Genomic DNA, 25094 nt, shown 5'->3' with positions numbered 1-25094 from the left:
AGGTGTTTTGTCCCCCTCACCTCTGAGGTAGTGTAATTAGCCTGCAGCTCCTCGTAGTGGTTTTTGAGGCGTTCAGACTCCTCCTCCCTCTCACGGGTCATACTGTCCATCAGAGTCTGGACCTGCACCAGCTCCTTCTGTAGTACCTCCACATCCTCCACTCCCGGTCGCTGCAACTAGGGGGCAGAACAGAGGCACTGTGGTAAAGCCGTGAGGACTGGGTGGCAGAAGGTGAGGACCACAGGCTTTTTGGTATTAAGATTGATCAAAACTAGATGTCATTAATAAAAGCTGAGCTGTTCGTGTTTTAAATGGATGTCTCCAGCTATGTAAATTACAGGATGTTTAATATTTGAGCAATCACAACTATGTTGTGTTGCGCCTGGAGCCCAATAAATCCAAGACTAGTTTATCAAAGTGTAGCAGAGGAGACGTCAACAGAAGCTGCTGCCTCTCTGTGAAGCACCAAACCTGTATCTGTGGAAACCAGAACAGAAAAAAAAAACCCTGTAAGGAATGTCTCCTTACGTTTTTAAAACAGCAGCCGCACAACTCTAATTCAAAGTACACTTTGCACACAGTAGCTCTTTTGATATACGTTCTGTTTTGCATTTCCATAACAACGGTAAAGGGATTGTCTGGGTGTGATCTGCTTTGATTCTTCCACCAAACAGCTCAGAGCAAAACGGATTTCATGGTGTCATTCAACATTATTCTTTCAAACTCCAAAGCATTCATGAAAGGTCTATACAAAGTACAGAGTATGTCCCAAGCCTAGTCGGAAGAGAATAAATACCAACAGAAACTTAGTGTGTTGCTGTACCAGTTCTGTTTGGAGTCTCTCATTCTCCTGCTTCTCCTTATGTAGCTGTTCGTTCAATTTGGCGAGCCTCTGGTCGGCAGCCTCCCTAAGGCTCTTCTCCTCATCATAGCGGGACTTTAAGTCTGTAGGATTCAACAATTCAGAATAAAGTTTAATTATATCCAACTAAAAACAAGACAAATAACTCCATGTGATAACTGATTTGAGAAACACTATCAGTGTAAAATGCCTTCGGGCTGTACCAAACAAATGTTGAAGAATGAACAACAACTTACGCAAGACAAAACACAATGGATGGATTGAGTTTAACAGTGATCTAGTAAAAGAGTACTTTAGTGTTGGTAAATGATGCAGACCCACAAACACAGGCCTCCCAGTTCCCTGGACCCACACTAACCTACTATCTCTGTGGCCAGCTGGGCAGCCTTCTGCTCAAACAGGTCTTTCATCTGCTTGATGTTGAACTTTTCAGTCTCCGCTTCATTCAACTTCCTTTCAAGGACTGAGAAAAGAGCACCACATATTAGAGATTGATGTTTGGTATCTTTTTCACAGGGATTTCAAACAGAACGTCCCCCTACCTGAATCTTCTGAGTCCATCTGTCCGTCGTTCTGTGGAATCGAGACAAACAGAGAAACATGTACAGTAAGAGTAAGCATTGCAATCATCATCATTAAGCAGTTTTACATTCAGAATATGATTGTTATGATACATATTAAATATCTTGAAGGAATTACTTGCTTCAGTTGTCCTTGGACTTTGTCCAACTCCTTCTTGAGTTCTCCGGAGAACCATCGTTCCTCCTATTTAAATTAAAACACACATAGACACACAATTAAGTCTTTGTACGAACGGACCTTTTACACACTCTGTTTGGTTCAGGAACTCGACTTTACCTTGAGAGAAGCATGCAGGTCTTGAACCTCTTGCCGCAGCATCGTCAGGTCTTCCCTAAAAGGAGGGAAAAGTGTCATCACAAAAATCCACACTGTTAAATTCTGTCAGTTCCACCATGAGTTCAAACTTCAGTCATAATGAATGCAACGTTAATATCTCACCGAGTGGGGGCCACATGAGCGGGCAGGTCTCCAGTATCATGGAACAGCTCATAGTGCTTGAACAGCTCCTCTGCAGAGTTGTGAGACTTCATGCACTGAGGACAGATGAAGCCCTGAACACAGAAACACACAATCACAATCAACCACGAGATAATAACTTATCAGACAGCTGTAGCTCTGTAGCTCTGCTTGCAGGGTAGAAGGAAAAAAAGGCTACCAGCTTTCAATTAGGATAAACTATTGACAGTATATATAAAGCATAAACCATCCTCGTTACCTCAGACGTCTGATCGTGGTTAAGGTCTGTGCTGGGCTGCTCTGACTCCGCGTTCTGGGAGCCTCCCTTCCCAGGAGTCTGAGGAGGAAAACATATACTTGATTAGTCTGACTTTATAAAAGCACTCTGTACAAAAGAAATGGTGGGGAGAAGATTTATATCCTTTCTTTTTTCACAGTTTTCTCTAATAAATGAACGCACTATATTCCAGAGAGACGTCTGAATGTTAAACATACTGTACACACCTCTGACTTTGACGCATGTGGTCTTTACTTGTATTGTGTTCTCGGTAAATGTTGGATCAAGTGAACAATAATTCACTTCAGAAAAGAAATGCGAGGCTTCCAAGAAAAGAGGCCTTACAGCAACAAAACAACAATGCTAGGGTGCGACTTTTTAGCCTTAAAAACATTTTATGTGAATAATTAGCTCTTTCCTGGAATGTTTTTTGTATTCGGCTTTAGAAAGGACGCTTAATAACGACAGCTGTATCGTGAAATAACACTGTAGTATGTGGTCACACCAGTTCCTCCAGCTGCTGTATAAACCTTTGCCTTTTCCCAGGCTTCAATGCTTCAACTTTAAAATCAGTGAATGTAATTAGGTTTTACCGACACTGAACAGGAGACGCATACATTGGCACCTTCGGCAGCGATTAGCGCCTTCAGTGTACGTGGATATTTGTGTGTAAGCTTTTCACATCTGCTCAACTTTCCCTCTTTTTTCTTTCTGCTAAAGCTTTGTCGTGTCGCATGGACGCACTAACTACATTTCTCTGTTATTTGCCATGTTTATTTTCTTTCACTTTGTTTTAGAGTCTCAACAAGACTTGACAGATGTCGTATGAGGTTTTTTTTTTTTTTTTCCCCACCAACAGCCACAAAGTATGTGCAGCGTCTCCCCATCTGTGTGTCCGCAGGCCTCTGGTCAACCTCACGCACAAGCACTTCTCACAGACACACTGTATGTGAGGTCAGCCTGCTTGGGACAGATTTATAGCTGTGTCCTTTTCATTTTTTCCTCCACTTTTTATGATTAACCTTACGATAGGGACTTTCACTGCCTTATATCCGTGTCCTGACTTCGCTCCATGCGTTACTGTCCAATAACGTGGTTGCATATGTTTGTTTTCATGATACAGCTTTAGAAATAGTCAGCTTTTGGACCTTCCAGATTACTGTGCTCCTAACTAAATGTATTCTCTTTGTGGTTATCGAACATTATTATGACCGAACTTACACTGCCTTTGTCTTAGCGTGTTATATATAGAACACGTAATACATAACACACGAATTACCATGGCCCCTCTAAATACTGTGGTCAAGTGACAAGGTTATGTTAAAAAAAACACACCCTGTAAATTAGAGCACTGAAGGCCGAATGTGTGACTGATGACGAGCCTCCAGCACAAACACGTGAAATCCATTCACAAAAAAACAGTTTGCATGAATGAATCAGGTGAATACGTGGGTTTGTGTGTCAGCGTGTGTGTGAGCGTGCATGTATTGGAGGGGGACTTTAAACCGAGTCATCTCAGAGGCTGACAAAACACCAGTTTGACGGCAGGCTAAGCATTTGTATCACGACACAACTCACACAAACTGAACACCTAAAACACACTCTCTACCAAAGTGCTAATATTTAGCACAAAAAAGTAACATGGACAAATCCTTGACCGTGTTACTTACTGACACACGTGCATAAATCACAACTTAACCATTTTTTGGGGGGGGTCTTGAAGTAGACGTTATGTTTATCAAAAAAAAATTATCAAATCTATCAGAGCTGTAAAAATAAGCAAATTCTGGTCAAAGGTGACCAGGCGCAGCTCTGGCGTTAAATGATAAAGCGATAAAATGCATTGTAATCATTATCTTGGCAGTGTGGTCAACACTTTTGAGTCAGACCGAGCCAGTGGTTGCCATAGTGTTTAATACAGAGGACATATATCTGCATTAAAGAAAAGACCCTCTTTAAATCAGATTGTGTCCTATGAGCCTGTATTAATATATATATGTATTATTTTTACTTCGTTTGGCGTCTTAACCCTCCTTTAAACACAATCTTTTGGAGGTTTACAATCTAAATGCACATAGATGGATTTTCCTGGTGACAGGGCCGGGAACGCTCGCAATGCTCCATGGGAAATGTAGTTCCCCACATTAGAAGGCTCGCTCGGTTTGCTAACCTGCAGCACAGCCACTGCAGCTTTAACGACGAACAACAACAACCGTGTCACCGTCTCATAACATCAACGGGAGCCCGGTGAATTAAAGCGCTTGTGTTTTCTCTCACGTCGCGGTCAGTCGTCGGACACGCAGCGTTTCCCGGCGGTCAATCTGTGAGCTAGCGGACGATGAATTAACCCACCGAAACATGAAACGGAAACCGGTTAAAAAAAATAACACTTTCAATGACCAAGCACGTTAGCTAGCTGGGCCAACCCCTCCCTCGACTAACCCCGGCTGCACGGACACCCTAACTAACTGGTGTTAGCACATTATGGAGGTAGAAGCTCTCTGTCAACAGTGGCATCAATCAGCAAAACCAAGTGTTAGCATTTAATGGCTAGCCACAGAAAAAAAAAAAAGGAGCGCTTGATATGTCCACTGCGATCGGACGCGGGGGCGGATTTTTTCCCCGATCGAATTACTCCCGTTGGCTCCAATCAAAAACCCCGCCCACCCGCAACACTCTGTTTTATAAAAGATGCGCCCCCACCATGAAAACAGACGAGCACAGGCCCTGCGTCTCCCGAGGAAGACGACTCGTTTTAAGCACACAAAAGCGACACGGCTGGCTGTGCAGCACCGCAACGCTCACCATTTGAAGTATCCGTCTGAGCATGGCCTTAGCTGTGTTTGTCCCGACACGAAATCCAATCAGTTTGTTGTTGTTTGTTCTCCCACAAATGCAAAGTTTACGTCGCTGTACAACGAACACCTGACCGGGCTCCGGAGGCAGCAGCGGCGGCGGCGGATGGGCGGGGTCAAGGAGGAGGATGGTTCAGCAGGACACCGCCTGGCTACATTAACATTAACAAGATTAACATACTGCACTCGTTATACAAACAAAATGTGGCGATGAGGGTGATCCATAAACTGTTGTTTTTATTTTGCGCTTTTATGTACAAACATGATGGTGCACAGCAGACTATTACAGTCACACATGCAGAAATAGAAGAAAAGAAAGAAAAAATAGGGGTTAATACGTTATTTTTTTTGCCAAGAACGTATGATCAATAAACTGAATTTATCACATCATTTGCACTCTCTGCTTTCTAAAAAAAAAAAAAAAGTCAGGCCTGCACACTGACCTTGACTTCCTGTCAGTTTCCTGTTCATGATGGGAGGAGGAGGGAGGAGAAACATAAATAAATAAATTCAATCAATACTAAATAATGTACATTTAACTGTAACAACAATTCCCAGTTTCCTTCAACATCCTATTGTTCTTATCTAACCACAGCTGAGTAAAATAAGGGGCTGGTTTTGTGTGTTTAAGGCAGATTGTAATGCAGGTGCAGTGTCCGGAAGATAAACACGATTTACTATTGTGTTTGTGAAGGCACTTTGACGTCTCTGAATAAAACACACTGTGATCTAAAATCTCCTTATTGTAGCCTTGGACATTAAAAAAGGACTTTGTCAAATGCACTTAATATGGTTCTTCTTGTAGTGTTGAATACTGTCTTTCTTTGGCACTATCGCAAGTCTTTATTATGCAGTTCTGTTTGACTATAAGGACGCTGATATTTATCTAACTGTGCCAATATACTGGAATTTACTCAGCCGGACAACATTAAATATATGTACAAATAAAACAATGTTTGAGGAAGGAGTAATTAAGTCTCCATTTCAGTGTCACCTAAGCTTTATTACAGTGTTACACTGTTACTAGTGATTAGAGATGATACTGTATGTACCTTTAAGGTCGTAATTACAGGAGGAGCAATGTTGTTCGCACTTGTTGCATCAAAGCAGACTTTGCCCTCAGCTCTCTTTAGATAAAATACCTCACCGAATCTGAGCTGTAGTGAAGCGACAGTAGCTTTACTCCCAAAAAGTGCCCTAACAATTCACAAAAAACTGAATTGTATTAGAATATACACACACACACATGTGGCTACTCCTCTTCAAAAACGCCTTGCAGAAGGGCATTATTTGGCACTGAGTCACTGTGGGGGTATGACTTCCTCTAAGAGCGAACACTTCCCAGTACTGGCCTCCAGGAAACCACCCAGACACTTGGTGCACTGCAAGGCAAATATTCGGCACGTAGGGCTAAAACGGACCTTTACATTGCATAAGTAGCACATTGACAAAAACCCACCTAAAGCTGAAGACTTTACAGGAACACATTTGCTTTATTAGCTGGTGATGGTTATTAAAAATATTTCCTTAAAAAAAAAAAAAAAAATCTTAAATATATACGTGGAAAACATTCTGGCAACCCTTCAAGCCCACTCGAAATCGGTTTCAAATCCCATACTGTACATATTAAGTTAGTAATGCAAATCGATGCAGAAGTCCTTTTGTACATGATATGTCCGTCCTGGTGTCCACTGAGAAGAACTGCTTGCTGCGGGGGTTGGCGGTCCTATCTGTTGACAAGATCTGAGCCCTCTGTGGCGTAAACAACATAGGGAGGTGTGTTGTTGTCCGTCACTTGGGAGCTCGGGGTGTTGCCGTTATTAGTCGGGCTGCACACAGGACCGCAGGTGGGGTTACAGGTGTTTGAGAGTCTGCGTAGGTACTCTGCGTGGACAGGCTTGTGGCTCTGCAGGACCCTGATGGCTTCGTCAACTTTGAACCACATCCTCTTCCTCCCTGTGTAAACATTCAGAGAAAAAGGACAAGGGCAAGTTGTTGGCATGTGGCTCACACACTGATCACACTGTAGATCATAACCTCCCAACATTCCCGTTTTTTCCCAGGATTTTCCCCTATTTCAAGGCCATCTCCTGTTTTTCTCCCATAATTTGCAGCATGGCTCTTAAAACTTTATTATGAATAATTATCGTACACAGAGTTTGTCTGACGTCACCGAAGTTGTGTAACACGATCTACACTCCGTACACACACTAGATACCACAACTACAGTAACTTAACCTATAGTAAGAAGTTTAAGCAGAGTTGGACTGAACAGTTTCAATTTCCTGTCATTGCTGCTTTATTGCCTTATTTTGCCAAAAGCCAAAAACCCTCGTCTTTGTAACATAAATGTTGGTAGGTATGAGGCATATGTCTGTTGCTGTAATCATGGATTACACTGAGCATATTGGCCCTTGCTGGGATTGACCCTGACTGTGACCTTGGGGTTTCGAGTCTGTCCGTGTGTCAGCTTTGTAACGGCTGTAGCGTTCCCATATTCCGACCTCTGACAGGTGCAGGAGGAGGGGTTTCGGAAACTGTGCCATGAGCCAACAAGCACTTTGTTTTAAGCATATTGGCCCCTTTAAACTAGGCCTCCACCCTGCTGATAAATATATAACGGATGGTAATACATGGATATTAAAGGTCCAGTGTGTGACATTAAGGAGGATCTTTTTGCAGTAATAGAATATAATATTCATAGGTATGTTTTCATTAGTGTATAATCATCTGAAAATAAGAAACATGGTGTTTTTGTTAACTTAGAATGAGCTGTTTTTATCTACAGAAGGAGCAGAGGCCACCATCTTGAACCGCCATGTTTCTACACTAGTCCAGAACGGACAAAACGAACACTGGCTCTAGATCGGACCTTTTGTGTTTTTCATGAGTTTTGTGGCCACCGTAGTTTCTCCTACATGCTTTGAACATTGTAATCTGCAACTACACTGCTAGATGACACTAAATCCTACACGTTGGACCTTTAAAGTTTGACACAGATAAGCAAGAAAACAAAGTATTTCTCATAGTCACACCATGTCTTACAACACAGTATGTCAAGTGGACTTGCCTGAAGTCTGCTTTGAAATCAGTGAGGTCATTTGTTGTTCAAGTTTGTGATTTCCTTGCATAACACATCAACACGGTGCCCTTCCATTCTTTAATTTTCTTCTATTTGAGTTGATCTTGTTTGTCATGCATCTGTGGGGTCTTTCTCCTTCTCTGTCTGCTACTCGCACTCCTCCCTCACTCAGCTTTGCAAAAACTTTGATTTGTTTATTTAAAGAGAAGCTTGGTCTTCTTGGACATTTTAATGAAATCAAGATGAAACTGCCTAGGACATTCTTCACTAAAAAGTCTTCAGCAGTGTTATTGTATGCCTTACTGAGTAGGGAGTAAGATTGCTCAACAGGTAAAATAATTTGCACAAGTAGCACAACAATTAAACTGCTAGACCACAGTATTATATAATATAATGTAATGTAATAGTGCAGCACAAAAGTCAAAGTGGGGCTGGACATTCCTAACCTACTTCAGTTAGTGTTTATGAAGCCCTCATGTCATCAAACCTTCCTAAAAAAGCACCTTCCATAAAGAATGATCTGTCCAGTAACCCGTCAGCTGGGAGTGATTTATACACAACTTCAAACCTATCATCTCCTCGCATTCCACACAGCATTTTGGTAAAAGGACATCGGTGTGGCCTGTGATCATTAGAGGGTGGTGTAAAACTTCATGTTGACACCCCAAAGTACACCACCGCTGGCCTTTCAGCAGAGGGGGAGAGTGAATTAGACCAGCAGCGCCAAGCTCTTTCCGCTCAGTCGCAGCCCTCGCGCAGGGCAAGAGAGGACAAGTAAGGAGGGGGCTGTGGTGAGTGATGATAACTGAAAAACAACTGGGCACAGCAAACATTCCTCCCCCTTGTGAACAGGCTGAACTCTATTTCTGTGGGTGAAGGGAGTAAATTATCACGACCACTTTTTTTTCTACACCAGTTAGAAATAGTTTAAGTTTCGAGTTACAAAGTCCCCAGAGAAGCATTAGATTTAAAATACCAAATGCATTCAAAAACAATAGTCATCACATGTCAGTGAGTCATCCAGATTACCGGCAATGGGGCAAAAAAATGAAGGGGGGAATTAATTTAATTTTAGGGCTGCAACTAATGATTAGTTTCATTAGAAATTAGTCCAGGACGACTTCTTCAAATACCCTGTTTTGAAATATTATAATAATCAATTCATCGACTAATCATTTTGATAACTGTTTTTCTGTCTTTCTATTTTAGGACTGTAAAGGGTGTAGAGCTTTGACTTAATCAATAAGTATGTGTCCCAGTTTCTCAGCTTACAAAGTGAACACTGGAGGCCTCAAAAGTCTTTCTCAATAGATTCCCCTTTATGGGTTTTACCCTTACTCAATATTCTTACTTTTTACTGTCAAAAAGACAACTAAATAACTTAAATTAGTTTGAAGAGTCAGAATATTTTCTGTATGCCATTATAACTGTGCTTTACTATCTTAGTAACATTATGATTTATTCATAACTGGTTTTGCCTAAAAACCCTTAAAAAGTTATTCTGCTGAGTGTTTTGACCAGTCGTAGTGCTAAGGAGTAGTGTTTTTGTGGGTCCCCAGTGTGTTTGTATGGCACAGCAAGAGGACACATACTGTGTCCACCAAATTAGCTCTGGTTCTCGAACCTTGGTGTTATCTCCCGAACCAGCCGAAGTTGGTCAACAGCCATCAACAGAGGGCGTAACACAACAACCTGTAGAATATGACACGCCCACTTTGGTTTCCAAGAAAAACCTGATATTTTTATATTTTTTCGTTCCACCTGGGAACCAACTTTTCAGGTTTCTAACTAATTTATTTGTGGTCAAAATGCTCCGAACTGTTAAAATTTAGGTGCCCGAACTGGAACTGTTCCCTGTTGGTGGAAAAGGCCTAATAGTGAACGAGCATGTAAGCGAAACATCCTGACACCGGTTTTACACCAGTCCACAAATCTGCAGTTGGTGGCTCTAATGTGCAAAAAAGTGTCACAATGAACCAACAAGGGCGTTCAGTGAGGAAAGAAATACATGAATGTAAACAGACTGTGATGGTACCTTTAATTTACCTCTATGGATGTGGGGCCCTAATGATTTAATAAAGAGTGAAAGTGTGGGTAAAGCCTGCATCATGATTTATGCAACACCATCGGTAATATGATGACAAAGTGAGACTTAAACTGGAGGCATACCAATGTTGACAGAGTCCTCCCAGTCTTCCAGTGTCTCCGTCACTATGAGGGTATAGACGTACGTCCGGTGCTTTCTGTCTTGATTGTGCTGCAAAGGTTTAGATGAAGACATTACTTTAGATCACTGCAAAAAGCTGGGGCAATGAAATGTATGCAAAGCTTTCATATACAGTAAATAAAGGATGTTAACTGTGATTAAATTTAGTGTTTTACAACAAGAACAAAACATCTTAATGCTCTCGCCGACTGAGGACTAGCACATAAATATTAGGCATGCCGATAAAGGTATTCTAGGCAGTTGATACAGGATTTTAAACAGAGTTATATAATGTATTATATGCCAAGTGAGAATTTATTACAATTTTCCATGACAGTTTGACAAGCTTACCTCAAAAATACCTAGTAGTCTGCCAAGCTTTCCCTTCACACCAGCCTGCACACACACGGAGGAAACTAATCAAGAGTCATTCAATACATTTACATTTGAATGACCACACAGTGTTGTATATCACCAGCACTGAATATTACATGTTCCTCATTAAGTTCTGTTTTTATAAAGTTCATAGGGACCTTCTGACACCAAGTAAGCTGAATGAAAACAGTCACTGTGCGACATTTTCATACAGCTGCAACACAGCGAGGAACGCGTGACCTGGTATTAGGAACAGCTTGTCTCTGTTCAAATGTGTATGCAGTCTCAGTTGAACATTCGTCTCATTTAGGACAGGAAACCCTGTGGCTTAGTACCATCCCATCATGGCCACATGCCTGTAAGACAGCATGGCAGAGATGACCAGGTAGACCTAAACATAGTGACAGCATGACGAGACAGAAGGGCTTAAGCAGTGCACGAATAGAGATCCATTTCTGCTTATGCACGGTTTGTCACAAATTTACTTTTAGAAGACTTCAGCTGTGGAAACGTAAACTCATGTGTCCTAGAGCAGTGATTTCCAAGCTGGGGGTCGGGACCCCCCCACACAATAAGTTCCAAACTTAATGAGGTTGTGAGATGATTAGTGGGGTAGGAAATAGAGAAACAAAACCAGCTTTAAAAAGTTAGGTTTGATTTTCAGAAAGTTTTTTCTTGTGAAATCTCATCACTCTTTAGTTTAACTAGTCACAAACTTATAGACAAACTACTCCCCGAGATGTGTAGGGGCCTCGATCCCAACCTTCTTTTCTCACAAGCAAACAAACATTAGGAATCATTATATTAGAGTGAGTCAGTAAAGCTAGGCAGCTTGTGGAGAAAGTCAGTGGATACTAATGGTATGTACAATCAACTTTTTGTAAAAATAAAAATAAATAAAAAAGATTCTCCCAGTTGCTGGCTGGGAGACACAGAGAGGCATTTCAGGAGCATGTTTCAGACTTGGCCTCTCTGAAGCCCACAACAGACAGAGACAATTATTCCATACTACATACGCATTGTACTGAATACTGTGCTATTATACTTAAATTTATAGTATTTTGTTTTTGCAGTAAATATACAAACGATATTCTTTAAGCTTTCTTTCTGGAGCAGTTTAACCACAATTTGCAATTTATTTTAATTTTTTGCAGCTGCACATAATTCTAATTTTCCATTGTGGTGAAATGCTGTAGATCAACAACACACTCAGTTGTTTTTCAGTTTGGATGCTGTCTTTTGAGCATAATTGTATAACTGTAATTTTGTCACTTTTGCATGGTGAACCCATGAAGTACTCAAAGCCTGCCTAGAATTAGTATGTAGTATGTAGTATATAATTGGGACAGCACTATTGCAAAATCACTGTCATGCTTGAATTTGTAGTGATATTTACCAGCATTATTATCTTTCATTGTTGTATACAAAAAAAAGACACTACAATTAAATTTGAAATCTCCCATTTGCAAACATTAAAACCATGAAGCCTTGAGGGTGATGTGTAGAACTTGTCAGCAGGGTATCAAACATGATGTTTTAAATTGTTAGCTCGCCACAGTGGTTGGTTTGCAGCTCATCCATATTCAGATACATGTCTGGACTGAGAGGCACAAAATGTGGGTAACTGGAAACCCTTCCCCAATGTCACTGCCATACTTTAAAGCTGTCAGCACCACTACTGTCTATGGCAGAAGTTCACCGCTCACCCAACGCCAAACACTCTGGCCAACTACCAGCAGCCTCCTTCACTAAACCACAGAACAATTAACTGGCCATTTATGCATCATTGCCAAATATTTCTATTCAGGCCAATGCAGGCCTGGGCTGTGGTTTTTCTTATTAATGCGTTTCATTTCAGTCCAAATTCCAACATCTGAGTCTTGTGGAGTTGGCTTCCACACCAGAGACCCTTTGAACAAATGAAATGACCCAGTTCACGACATCCTTTTCACAATATACATGTTTGCTGATTGTTTATCTTCCACTTCCATTTTATGACAACATAGCTTGTGAAAGCAATGCTGGTCGTCAGCTGACTCTCACTTGTTGGAAACCCTATCCCACAGCGAGTTGAGCAACACTTGAAGTTCTACTTTTACCTGCATTATCGTGCTACAGTATTATAACTTTGACCCCCCTTAAGAAATAAATAAACCAAGATGCAAATGTCTTAAAGTTATTTTTTTCATATTGTACTAGCAGAAACAAACTCTCTCAGAGGAAGAAAATCATCCAAACACATACAGTATCCTCTGGAAAATGGTCAGCAGTAATGCCAAGTATATGCAATCTGTGGTTAAACAAAATCACCCCTATAGACATTTGATGGTTTTACTAAATAGTGCCAACAACAAAATGTAAAAAGAAGAACAATTACATGTAACTGTGCGTGTATTTTTCATTTTTTCAGCTCACCTCTTCATACACCTCCCTGACTGCGGCTCCACAGGGTTCCTCCTCAGGCTCCATTCCTCCTCCTGGCACGATCCATTGGTCTGGATGTCGACTGCTGCTCACCAGCAGCACCTTCCAAGGAGAAAAGGCCTTCGTCAGATCTCTGCTGCGGAGTTCGGGGGTTGCCAAAAACACGCTAACGGCATGCCCAGATTTAGAGTCCCTCACCACTAATAGGTGTCTGGTGGCGACTGAGTGTGGTGCTATTCATTCAGCAGGAAGTGTATCGAACATCTCACACGTCGTTCCAGTCATTCACTGCGTTTCCTTAATGCAATATGAGCGTGGTGCGGATTAGGCCGCTGAGCATGACACACTCTTTGCCACATAATTTATGCAACACCTGCCAGGAATACCTCATATTTTGGGCAGACTACATAATATAATGCAAAACAATGGAATATGAACCTTAAAATTGAATGCAGTTGAAAATAAAAGATAAAAACCTTGCTGAAACTGTCCCACACGTAACATTGCAGTCATCATTTGATTAACAAATAATAAACAAATAACTATAATGTTGTTTTTTTTAAACTGACAATGATAACATTTTAAAAGCTCAAGGAGGCTATAAAACATGACAGAAAAATATGGCAAATCAGCAGTCCAATCTGAAATAATCAACCTAAAGCCCACACACTATGTTTAACTGACCTCAAACAGATGCAGTTTGGTCTTTTTTGAGCGCAGTGCCCCTCTGGAGAAGCAGTCACTTGACCTTAAACCCTATCAGGCATCACACTGACCCACATTAAGTTCACGTGTGAATGCTTACTGGACGTGTGCTGCCACTACATCCCCCCTTGTAATAGGTCTCTTGACAGCAAAGATTGGCACCAGAACCTCAGCTATTTGCATATCAGACACTGCAGGCAAACACAGACCCATCTGAGGTTTCCCAACGTTAAGATGTGTCCGCATTCCTGCTGAGACCTGATAGTGGAAGCATGGCAGTTTTGTGAAGAGCACTAATGACAACATCTTCACTGCCGTCAAAGCTGGTCTCGATTGCACAGAAATGACTGTGATGAGTGAAACTTCACGCTGTGTGGCGCTTGGCTGTAACTCACTAACTTGTAAGCGGGTCAAGACAAGAAGGAAAACCCAGAAGAAATCTCTTTCTTCAAACATTATTTTGACATTCTTGCTGTTAACTGAGCTTATTCAGTCATCAACCTTGTGAATTGCAGCACACTACAAAACTACAACTTAAGTAACTTAACTCAAAGGGGGCTCATATTTACCCGTTTACAAGCTTTGGCTCTAGATATAAATGTTTAAATGCGTGTGGGTGTGTCACGGTCCTTGCATTGACTAACTCTCAGGAGACTGTATGATTTATTCTTAACACAGACAACTCTGTCAATATTTATATATGAATTACAGGCCAAGTTATAAGATACAAGTGGCTGTCATGCAATTATCACATTCAGTGATATTGAATCTGCAGTAGTCACTTACTCACTAAAACATGCAGAGTTTATTCTTTACCTCACCGATTCACTGGTCCTGGGGATGTAAAGATGTATCGTGAGAGAGTTAAACCACGCTACAAATATGTGAAGATTAAAATTGGTGAGATGAAAAATGAATTGTAATATCAATGGGCAAAGACGAGAAAAAGGAGAGGAAATATGCTTTGTTTTGCACAGTTTGTACCCTACCTCATAAATACAAAGGCTCTAAAATCTGATAGATTTTGTCTTCTTTTTCAGTCATAATTTGTCTCCCATCTCATTTTTTTAAACAAATCGTTAGAAAATAATATCTTGAACCCAATATTGTGAATTATATCCAATTGTAAGTTCAGAGTATTGTTATATGCCTTACTAGTTCTACTCCTAAAGAAAATATATATAAAAGAAAATACAAAATATAAATGCAAAATGATGCAAAACAATGGGCCATCTTCCTGCTTTGAGTTATTATTCAAATCAACCATGTTGGTGTATAATGAATTTCTTTCAGCTAACCAAGAAACAGTGCCAATGAAAAGTATGGTCAGTTGGAAGTTTTTGTGTTTTTATAAAAGGAGATTTCAGGCTCCGTTCACACTGCCGACAAAAGTGGCCCAAATCCTTTTTTGCCTTTATGTGACTCAGATCTGATTATTTCATGACAGAACAGCACAAATCACAAATCTGATCCCTTCAATTTTGAGTATGGCCGCTTTCATCTGTGGTCCAAATCAGGTAATATCATAATAATATCAGGTGATTTTTGCGATGCGAACACGAACTCAGTGTCAAAAGCCGGATCAGAATGAATATGACTTTTATGTGACTGACATAATGCAGGTCACTTCAGGTCAGTGACCTCTTCACACTGGACTCTGATGTGGGCCACATTTTAAAAATAATGTGAACAGCACAGCAAAAATATAAAGGCTCTAGGGCTTCAACAGCTCTTGACACCTCTTCAAAGTGATCTACAAAGTGATCTAAATGAATTAAAAATATAGGCACTGTAGTAATTTATCTAATGCCCGTGTATGTGTCACATGGTGGAAAGAGTTTGCTGCATGATGACTGATGATGAGGTGGTAAATTAATAGTTGCAGAGGAGGAGAACAGTGGTGAGTCTCATTTGAAAGTTTGCCTGTGCAGGGCCCTGAGGGCTGCTGAAACACTGGCAGCTGTCTCACTGACACAAATGCACACAAACACACACATGCATGCGCAATTTCACACAAACGCCACGTGAAACACGTAGGCACTCAAAAAACCACTGGATCAGCAGTTGCCTTTCTGTATGAAAACAAAAAGAGCTTAGCGGAGGAGGTTAACGACCCCGAAACAGCTCCACACACACACCTCAGTGAGGGTGAGGAAGAGCCGCACAACAGCTTCACGGTGATCAACACCTGATTACCATCCAGCTACAGATATTACACTCATACTAAACCTGATGAGGCAAGAAGGTAAAGCGGGAACATATGTAGGGGTTCTGTTTCTTTGAGATTATTATCATTTCTGGTGCTGCAAGTATAAAGTGAAATTCAAATTGCAAATCAATACAGCAGCATTACTACTGATACTCTCCTCATGAAGCTTTCCGTCTAACTTTAAATTGTTTGTTGCAACTGTGTCACAGACAGGAAACTTTCAGCACAAACACTGATAATATAAACATTTTACACAATTCTAATTAGTTAATTGTAACAATAAACTTGTTTTTATGATTTTACACATTTATTGCCATATTGTGATACCGATTTCAACCGTACTGCCCAGCCAAAATCCCAAATTTGATTCTAAATTTGGTTTTTGTACTAGATTGCATTATACTGTAAGACATATTTCTTATTCACCAGGTTATTATTATTAAAAACACACAAGATGCCAGTTACACAAACATTGCATACCTTGTATTCAACGGGTGAATTGTGGGGGGGGTGAGGGTGGATGTTGTTGACCAAATGAATCCCCTCCCCCCTGCATTGATAAATCCACACTATAGGGTTATGGTTAGGGCCATCCCTCATGTTAAAAATTAACAAATAAGCTACTGCTTGCACTGAAAGGTTAAAAAAGGACAGACATTATTGTTCAGAGTACAACCAATATGAAGTCATGCGGTCCAGTATTCGTCTTCCTGGACTACAGCTGACACGCTGAGGAAGTGACTATAAACCAGGCATGCAGACTGGATGGATAGTTTACCACCTAATATACAATCAAAAGGAAAGACAGTGAGAATGACAGATGAGATCAGCATGCCAATGCGACGTGAGACCATTTAATCATCCTCCACTGCAATAATCAATAATCAGAGTAACTTTTAGCATTAAGGCAGCGCTCTGTCTGAAGAGCACAAGGAGCAGGAAAGCAAATCTGTCAGGGGGACAGCAAGTGCCTGCACCTTGTTTCTATAAATTGCAGCTGATAGGTCACTTGGTGTTTAGCACACAGTGTAACACACAGCCCCCAACCAGGCCCCTACGACCCCACTCCCCCTATCACATGTGGTCCTGAGATGGGTTGCCGTCACTGGGCAGACACGTTGTGATCTAGGGCAGGCCCCCCCGCCCCCAGTGTATAACTTCCTCCATATTAACTCTCAATTATTACCCCAAACAAAACAAAAAATGCTCTTAATTCCAGCAGCATCAAATGAAGATATTATGCTACATGTTCTAGAAAATGCTCACACTCTTAAATGCTTTTATTAAGAGTTAATGATAGCTGCAGAATGAGTGTAATGAGAGACATATTCAAACCTCTGTAATGTCAGTGTGCACACTACAAATTCCTCATTAGCCACATCACTACTTTTAAACATTTATGAGCGGGTGTGTGCAAACTGAGTAGCTGCGAGACTACTCTGATGTGCTTTTTTTTAAGATGTAAAATTAAATACAGACTAAATATGAGTGAACAATACCAATGTTGCAGCACCACATTGCAAACATACTTCAGCTCAGAACAAACAAACAGGTTCATGACACACACATATTGTAAGACGTAGCAGCGGTAGAGTTGCACGGTGCCTCAGCAAAGGATTAGTGATCACAATGATGTGTTGGTATGGAAATTACCTGAGCAATAAAACCACATCAGCTGACTTCAGTGTTAGAAAACACAACAACACCTTGCAGGGGAGTGAACGTAGATGCAAGACTTTATAAAGACAGGTGGTATGGTATATTTAAAGGGTGGCACTAAAAGCTTTATGAGAATTATAAACATGTAATCAAATAAATGTCAATGATTATTAACTTCAGCCAGGGACATAGCGAGGAAGCCTTGTGTTTATGAATTATGAGTTCCTCCTGGACAGGAAATGAAAATGATGGTCTCCTGCTGGGAGCTGGTTGCAGTGGGTGCCAGCTTGTAAGACCCCCCGTTGTTTAATAGGTAAAATATTTGGCCCTTCAGCCAAGTTCACCTCTGCCCAACAGCATTTATTAAAAGGCACCAGACAACAGAACAGAATACAACAGAATACACTTCCTCACACACACACACACACACAGTATAAAACCCAGCCTGTGTGTGTGTGTGAGAGAGAGAGAGACAGGTTAACCCTCAGCTGCAGCCGTCGACAGACACATCTTACCTCCTCCTCGGTTTCGTTTTTGAAGCACAAACACGCCGCTCTCCTCTTGAACCCTTCCCCGTCGTACGTCCTGGTCTGGTTGGGCTTAAACTTCATCATTTATATCAGCAACTGTCGAGTGTATGAAAGGGGGAGGAAAAAAGAAAAAGCGAGAATCTGGACTCAAACTAACAGCTGAAGAAAGTGTCTCCCGGCTGTGCCACAGAGTTTGGTGGAGGTGCAGGGAGGGAGGGAGGGAGGAGGGTGAGAGAGCAGGAGCGCTTAATTCTCCCGAAATCTTCCCAAACTGCTTCTTACCAGATAACCCAGATCACCACGGTGTGAGCTCCATTCATTCCCCGGCACTGTTAGACCAGATCTGGGGGCCTACATGTACCTAACCATGGTGGATTTAGTGCTGCTGTCATCAACCCACGCATGAATTCAACAAACTGAGCTCACCATCTGTGCGTGGGTGGGTCTCTCTCCCTCCCCCCTCCTCCCCTCCTCTCCTCCTCCTCCTCCTCCCTCCCTCCCTCCTCTGAGAGCTGCGCAACAGGCTGCCTCCTGTCGATAGCTTCCTGTTCATCATTAACGAGGCTGATTGATCCGGCACACGGGGCACACAATTAAAGTCAATGTTAAAATCGATGTAATGAGATTATTTCCATCTTTCAAACTAGTTTCCTCCACCATTACAAAGATAAATCCAAGGATGTGACTGAATTGTTGGATTTTAAATCAGTAGAGGGTGACAAGAAAAGTAATATTGTAACTAATTACTTTTTGGAGTAATTAAAAACAGTAAAAAGTGTAATATTGTTACTGTTACACTACTAGTTTCCTGGGGAATGTAATGTTATTTTACTGTAATATCATTACTAGTAATGAGTTAGTAAGTGACGTATTTTATGTATATTTTTTATTATATTCAAAACTGTTAACAATGAACTGAGTAACTGCAGGAAGTTTGTGTAAAATTAGTGATTTGGATCAATTTTGAGCAGATTATTTCCTGTTTAGGGAACTTTTTATACAATTTGCTGTCTGTAACAATCATACACATTTAATAGGCTTCTTTTTTTACAGATACAGTGGTTTATTGTCCCTGGAGCTTGGTCAGTGTTCTGTTAGATAACTTACTTAACAATTTACTTTACATTAACTTTTCCTCACAGAAGTTAGTTAAGTTTTCTTACACCAATAAAATCAAGAACTGAACTAAGGTACTTGATCATTTGAGGGGTTTTTCAACAAGACATGCCATTGTAAACTGACCATTTGTGATGAGGTTTTATGTCACAAATTATTACTAAACTTTTTATAATCAGCCGACATCCTTGATCCCATATTTTATAATATAAATCTTACAACAGCATCGATATTCCCTACTTTTATTTCTTGTTACCAGGGGCATTTCCAGAAATTTTTGACTGGGGGTGGCCCAAGTGGGGCATTGGCATAGTGCAGGGGTGGCATGAAGTATGTGTCTCAGCTTTCCAGTCATTCCCAATGTATGCAATTAAAATGTAGGGACCTCAGTATATTCAAATACACTTGGCAAAAATAACACATTTATACCCCATGCAAAATAACTGCGTGGGATTAGCATAAAGTGGGCATGTCTACAAAGGGAAACTTGTGGGTATCCATAGAACCCATTTTCATTCAGATATCTTGAGGTCAGAGGTCAATGGATCCCTTTGAAAATGGCCATTGCATGTCTTGGCCATTCAGAATTCAGGGTTGGCCACCCCAGGCCCAGGATATATAGAAAATTAAATTATTCTTCAGGGGGGGAATGGTAGGGGATCGACAGTTTTCCTAATTGACATCTACATAAACAAAAAAAATAAATAAATACACCCGAAACAAATGAACAAATAAACACACAAATAAACTCTACCCTTTACCACCATGTTGAATTACATTATAATTATTAAGTTGCTGCCTTTACTCAAATCTTGGCAAGCCAGGGTACACGTGAGAAAAACAATCTTTACTAGTTTGTATTCTTACCCCACTTCCCACAAGGAAGCGTAAGGCCGATCCCTGCTGTTCTGAGGGCAAGTAAAGAAAACAATGCCTGCCTGAAACCGTGTTCAGTTCAGTGGAGCCGCCTGGTAATACTCTCACAGGTTTATTTACAGCAACATGCTTATTGGGTCTGTAATGTACTGCTGAGTATAGAATTTACAAGGCTCAGGGCTTCCCTCTGGTGGATGTGGGCTGTCTTTAAACCACAGGACGCGTTCAAAGGTGGAAATGTTCAGAGGTGTTTAAAATGACAATGCACGATTAGTTGGATGTGTATTCTTTATTGTAGACTGTTTAATCAGGGACATGGACATTAATAACTGTAGGACACTAATATCTGACAGCAACCAGAACAAGAGAAGTGCCTCTTTAAAAAAAAAAAAGGGACACGATTCTTGATTAATATGAATTTATGAATGAATCCTGACCCACATCCAAAGCAGCACTATGGCTCACATGAGGATTAAAATGTTTGGGTAAAAATCAAGGACCATACCATGCTCTGCAAAGATAATTGCTAAAATCAGGGACATGGGAGCATGCAGGCTTCAATTTTCCAGGCCAGTAGGACAACTCTGAAGACCCCATTGAACTTCTTTAACTTAATCTGACTGAACCAGACCCATGTGCCCGGAGAGGAGACACAGCTCCGATTTATTCTGTTAACTGTGTAAAGGTTTAGGCGCCACGTTTAGGGACCTGGTTCAGAGAAGTATCTTTCAGTGCATGGAGGGAGAGTTTGTAATTTCTTGATGGTTTAAATCAGCAACATTGTGTGTGATAAAAGGACCCACAATGGACCTCTAGTACCAGACTAGGGCGTCTCAACCTTCACACACTGATTAAGTAATAGTCTACCTTGAAGGAGGGAGGAAACAACTTGTAGCTAAATAGTTAATATTAAAGTTAAAATGAATGTTCAGTACAAACTTAACAAAAACTTCCAATTTACACAATAAGCAACATACATTGCTCTGAATAGTACAATCTAATTAATTAATTATAAATGGTAATTATTAATTATAATACATTTATTTTCTATTTTATAGATCCATAGATGTACAGTTTATAATAAATATACCTAATAATAATAATATATACTAAATCTTAGTTAAGTTATGGCATTTGTCAGTGGCTGAAAGTACATTAAATCAAGTATTGTACTTAAATATATTTCATTATATTTACTTGTATTAGTATTTAAATTTTTTCTATTTTCTAATTCACAATATTGTACTTGCAGTCCACCACATTTAACTAAAGTTACTTGTTTAATTTTATACACAACATATGATTAACTTACAAAGTCCTGCACACCCACACAGATGTTTACACTTCTTGTTGCAGTTGAGCTATGATGTGAATTATGTGGTTAACAAAATCCATGAACTAATGGGTGTTAAAGGCGTAACTTGTCCCCCTCTGTACCAGTCCTGACCAAACCGGAGACCTTAGTGGTCCTTTAAACTATCCAGCAATTAAATAATATAAACTGGCTCCACTTCAATAATATAATATATAAGAACATTACCATTCTTAAAAACTCCTCACAGCATTCACAGTGGTATCTACCACACGTGTCTCATCAAGAATGACACCCAGGCAACTGTTTATTAATCAACAGATTTTATTTACAGAACATAACAGTATGCAGGTGGACTGTTTCATAGTATTCTGAGGGCAGGTTCACAACTTGTTTGGTCCAGTTGAACCGAATCCAGGAGCATTTACCCCCAAAAGTTTGTTTGGGTTGGTCTGAATGCCGGACTCAAACTGTAGTGTAGCCCAAACATCTGCCCTCATGTATGGGACCGCTATGAAGTGAACTCTGGAGTGGTTAATTTCTGGTGTGAAGACTATTCGAACCAATCACACAAAGTGTACCATTGCATGTGTCACATCAATGGTTAAAAAACTTTTTTCACTTCCTGCTTTGGTGAACTAGTATCCAGTTCAGTTTGTTGTACTACACCCCCCCCCCCCCCCCCAAAGTGTCCGATGCATGAGATACCGACCCCAAATCTGTGTAAGGGAGCCTGATAGGAATTCTTCCTGCCAATCGGACTGGAGATTCCTGCGTGTGTCGTTTCTGGAATTACAAATTTTAACCACTCCTCAGTGAGCTGCCTCCTCAACAATCCAACAATTTCAGTCTGAGAGGGAATTTTAGTCTGAGTTTTGCCTTTGTGAGCGTAAACCGGACCAGTTGGAAAAAGTGAAACGATGTATTATCCCCGCACTGGTTCGATTCAGGAACCGGACCTTTCGGTGTGAACCCGCCGTGAGAGCAGGAAAACATTCCATCCCCAGATTAATAGAAAGAATGAATTTACAAACAGTGAATTGAATACAGACTTTTTCAGCCAAAAACTAGTCGTGACAGAGACAAAGCCTCCATAGATATTCTGGAGCATGATCCAGCATCTCCTGTCATACGGGTCACCAACCCCCACCCATCACATCATCAAACAACTGACTGCTGAAATGTAACCACTGCCTTGTGAAATAAATGCCATTGGAAGAAGTTAACCACTGAGTCTTGTAGCATTAGACTGTGATGACAAAGGAGGGGGGGAAGCAGAGTGGTTAGTATGGCAACTGCAAGAAAGATTCACATATAAAAGACTGGATACAGTAAAAAAAAAAAAAGTGCTAAAACTAAGGAATGGTCCACAATGTCCACCTTACCCTCCACTCTCTCCCACAACATCCACAATCCACTGAGAGAGGTCGTAAAAGGTAATGTGACTGTGGCAGGCTCAGTTTAGTTTTTAGTCATATTTTGTATTTACTGCAGCCAAATGTGACTTAAAGAGGAAAAAGTATTGCTACGATTGTTTAGCGTCCTGCTCGGCCGTCTACGCAGGACGAAACACTGGTGCGCCTCCAGGTGAGTGTCTACATACAATGGGCTAGTAGTAGTTAGCTGCTTTTAATAAACAAACAGCGACACGAGAAAACAAAGTTAAAAGGTATAGTATACAATATTGAGCACTTCTAGCCAGTGTCTCCTCCACACCCTACTCCACAGCTCTGGAACGCCCCCAAACCCAACGAAAATGTGGGATGTCGGTCCCTCTTTCCTCCCCTAAAACGTGCTTGTAAGCAGCAGTTGGCAAAAGCCTCCCAAAATCAATGGACAAAGAAAGCCAGGTGAGTAGATCTAAAACCTTTGCCCATGCATTTAAACAGTAGTGAGTTAGGACAACGACGAGTGATTTCATTACGAGTGTGCATTTAAATCACCAATTGTCAGCAGTTGTTTTGTTTTTTTTCCTTTACAATATATTCATGTTTATTTCATAATATATATGTATATATATATATATTTATTTAAGACTGTGTCCTTTAAATGCAAATGAAGTTGGAAGAGGTCTTGGCAGAACGTGAGGAGTTGTGTTCACACTTCACTTCCACTTGTATCTCCACTTGTTGTTAGGCTGCTCTACACTTCGTTTTTGCTTCCAGCATAAAGCCTGGTCCATGACTTGGCTGTAAAGTGAAGGAAAAAACATAAGTCACGTAAAAAAAATTACCAATGTGGCTTTTTACAAACTTGTGCACACAGTGAGGAAAAACTTGGATGAAAACCGCATCAATCAGGATGGTTTGATAAGATAATTAATAAGAATATCATCAAAGACAAACACAGTAGATAGGCAACACATATGAAAAATGTAAGTTGGATGATAAATTTGTCATAAAAAAAGTTAATGTGGTCATGAATTAAGCAAATAAATGTATTTATCAACAGATATTTTTATACATTATGTTGATTAAAGAAGAATAAATCGTTTCAGTATTGTTCTTTCTTTCTTATCTTGAAGGTTTCACCAAATGTAGGCACAAATGATTTAATTCATCACATCACATTGATTTTATCGACTATAAAACTACTTTCATCTCTTCTACAGTTTGTTTAAATTCAACCAAAACTGCTGTAATACGCCTCGTCCAAAATGATACACACTGTGAAAACATTCCTCTTATGTCTTCCTCCAGTCAACATGAAAACACAAAGAGAGACGAAGAAGTTGTGGGGAAATTGCCTTTTCCGAAAATCGTTTGATTATAATTTTAGCCTTCATTAAACAACGTTGGTGTATTGTAGTTTCATCCCATTTCTGTAACTGATATATCGTATACAGTGCGTCAAAAATCACACCTTATAATGTAAAATAAACTGCACATAGTGTTTCTGTGTATTTAGGCCAGATGTTCCTTTAATTCAAACGATGGAGGGGAAAGGCAGCAGACTAGTTGAACCCAGCCAGGTCATACAGGAGCTCTCACCTGTTTCTATGGCTTCAGCTTCACTTGACTTCCACTTCTCTGCAACGTCATTTGCTAGGGGATCGTCGGGGTTGGGTGCACTTAGTAACGCCTGGATTGAGAGCAGCACTGTACGAATCTGCAGAGCTGGCGACCATTTATCTGAAAAGATGACAAACAGAGGCATTCCTCAGATTAAAACAGAGACAAAAGAAAAGCAGAGGGACAACAGAGTGCACGTCACTGTAAAAGAAGAAGTAGTTTATACTGCAGGGGCACTGGAGAGACAGTTATGATATGCAGTATTAGTGGTACAAAGCTCCAGCTGGGGGTCACATGTGTAACATAAGAGGCCCTTGATCTTTTAAGCAAAATGAAATTGGCAAATCCCTCACTTCATTCACAGGCCAAACATCACAGGACACAATACATATAGGCTTTGCTACAGTGACAGGCCTGAGTGAACGGACCAAAGACAGTCACTGAACAGATCCAAAAAGGCTGTAAAAGCTAACGTTAAACACATTTTCAGCCAATGGAAAACATGTCTTTCAAGGTAAAGCACAATGCATACCACACATAGCTGGGCAAGAATAAAC

The 25094-nt window shown here is 40.6% G+C and overlaps 3 protein-coding genes across 4 annotated transcripts in view; all 3 read right to left on the bottom strand.

The window, feature by feature from the left end:
- Window positions 1-5150, bottom strand: part of eea1 (early endosome antigen 1) — a 19585-nt gene extending 14435 nt beyond the window's left edge. The window contains exons 1-9 of one of the 2 annotated variants that reach the window (XM_035664376.1): window positions 4983-5150; window positions 2160-2237; window positions 1883-1995; window positions 1721-1775; window positions 1562-1627; window positions 1405-1435; window positions 1221-1325; window positions 824-945; window positions 21-176 (exon numbers count right to left, since the gene is read on the bottom strand). In XM_035664376.1, the coding sequence (XP_035520269.1) occupies window positions 21-176; window positions 824-945; window positions 1221-1325; window positions 1405-1435; window positions 1562-1627; window positions 1721-1775; window positions 1883-1995; window positions 2160-2237; window positions 4983-5006 (750 nt within the window). In that variant the 5' untranslated portion in view covers window positions 5007-5150. Of the gene's footprint in view, window positions 1-20; window positions 177-823; window positions 946-1220; window positions 1326-1404; window positions 1436-1561; window positions 1628-1720; window positions 1776-1882; window positions 1996-2159; window positions 2238-4982 lie in introns of those variants that run through there. The other variant, XM_035664377.1, reaches the window with a different exon arrangement.
- Window positions 5151-5249: 99 nt separating this feature from the next.
- nudt4a (nudix (nucleoside diphosphate linked moiety X)-type motif 4a) lies at window positions 5250-18490 on the bottom strand. Its single transcript, XM_035664379.1, has 5 exons — window positions 18208-18490; window positions 13111-13221; window positions 10672-10716; window positions 10284-10371; window positions 5250-6988 (listed from the first exon to the last, which is right to left on the bottom strand). The coding sequence occupies exons 1-5, from the start codon at window positions 18304-18306 to the stop codon at window positions 6759-6761; spliced, it is 573 nt and encodes a 190-aa protein (XP_035520272.1). The 5' UTR covers window positions 18307-18490; the 3' UTR covers window positions 5250-6758.
- A 3809-nt stretch (window positions 18491-22299) lies between these two features.
- The window catches only part of ube2na (ubiquitin-conjugating enzyme E2Na), a gene marked incomplete at its 5' end in the record, with an annotated part of 3227 nt that continues 432 nt past the window's right edge, over window positions 22300-25094 (bottom strand). The window contains 2 exon segments of the mRNA XM_035665852.1: window positions 22300-23715; window positions 24517-24657. Coding sequence (XP_035521745.1) covers window positions 23669-23715; window positions 24517-24657 — 188 coding nt within the window.

This window comes from Morone saxatilis, unplaced genomic scaffold (assembly GCF_004916995.1).
Source record: "Morone saxatilis isolate NCDOM2014 unplaced genomic scaffold, NCSU_SB_2.0 Contig2, whole genome shotgun sequence".
Classification (NCBI taxonomy): Eukaryota; Metazoa; Chordata; class Actinopteri; family Moronidae; genus Morone; species Morone saxatilis.
The sequence above is the reverse complement of the archived record's forward strand: the minus strand, read 5'-3'. Positions and strand labels throughout refer to the sequence as shown.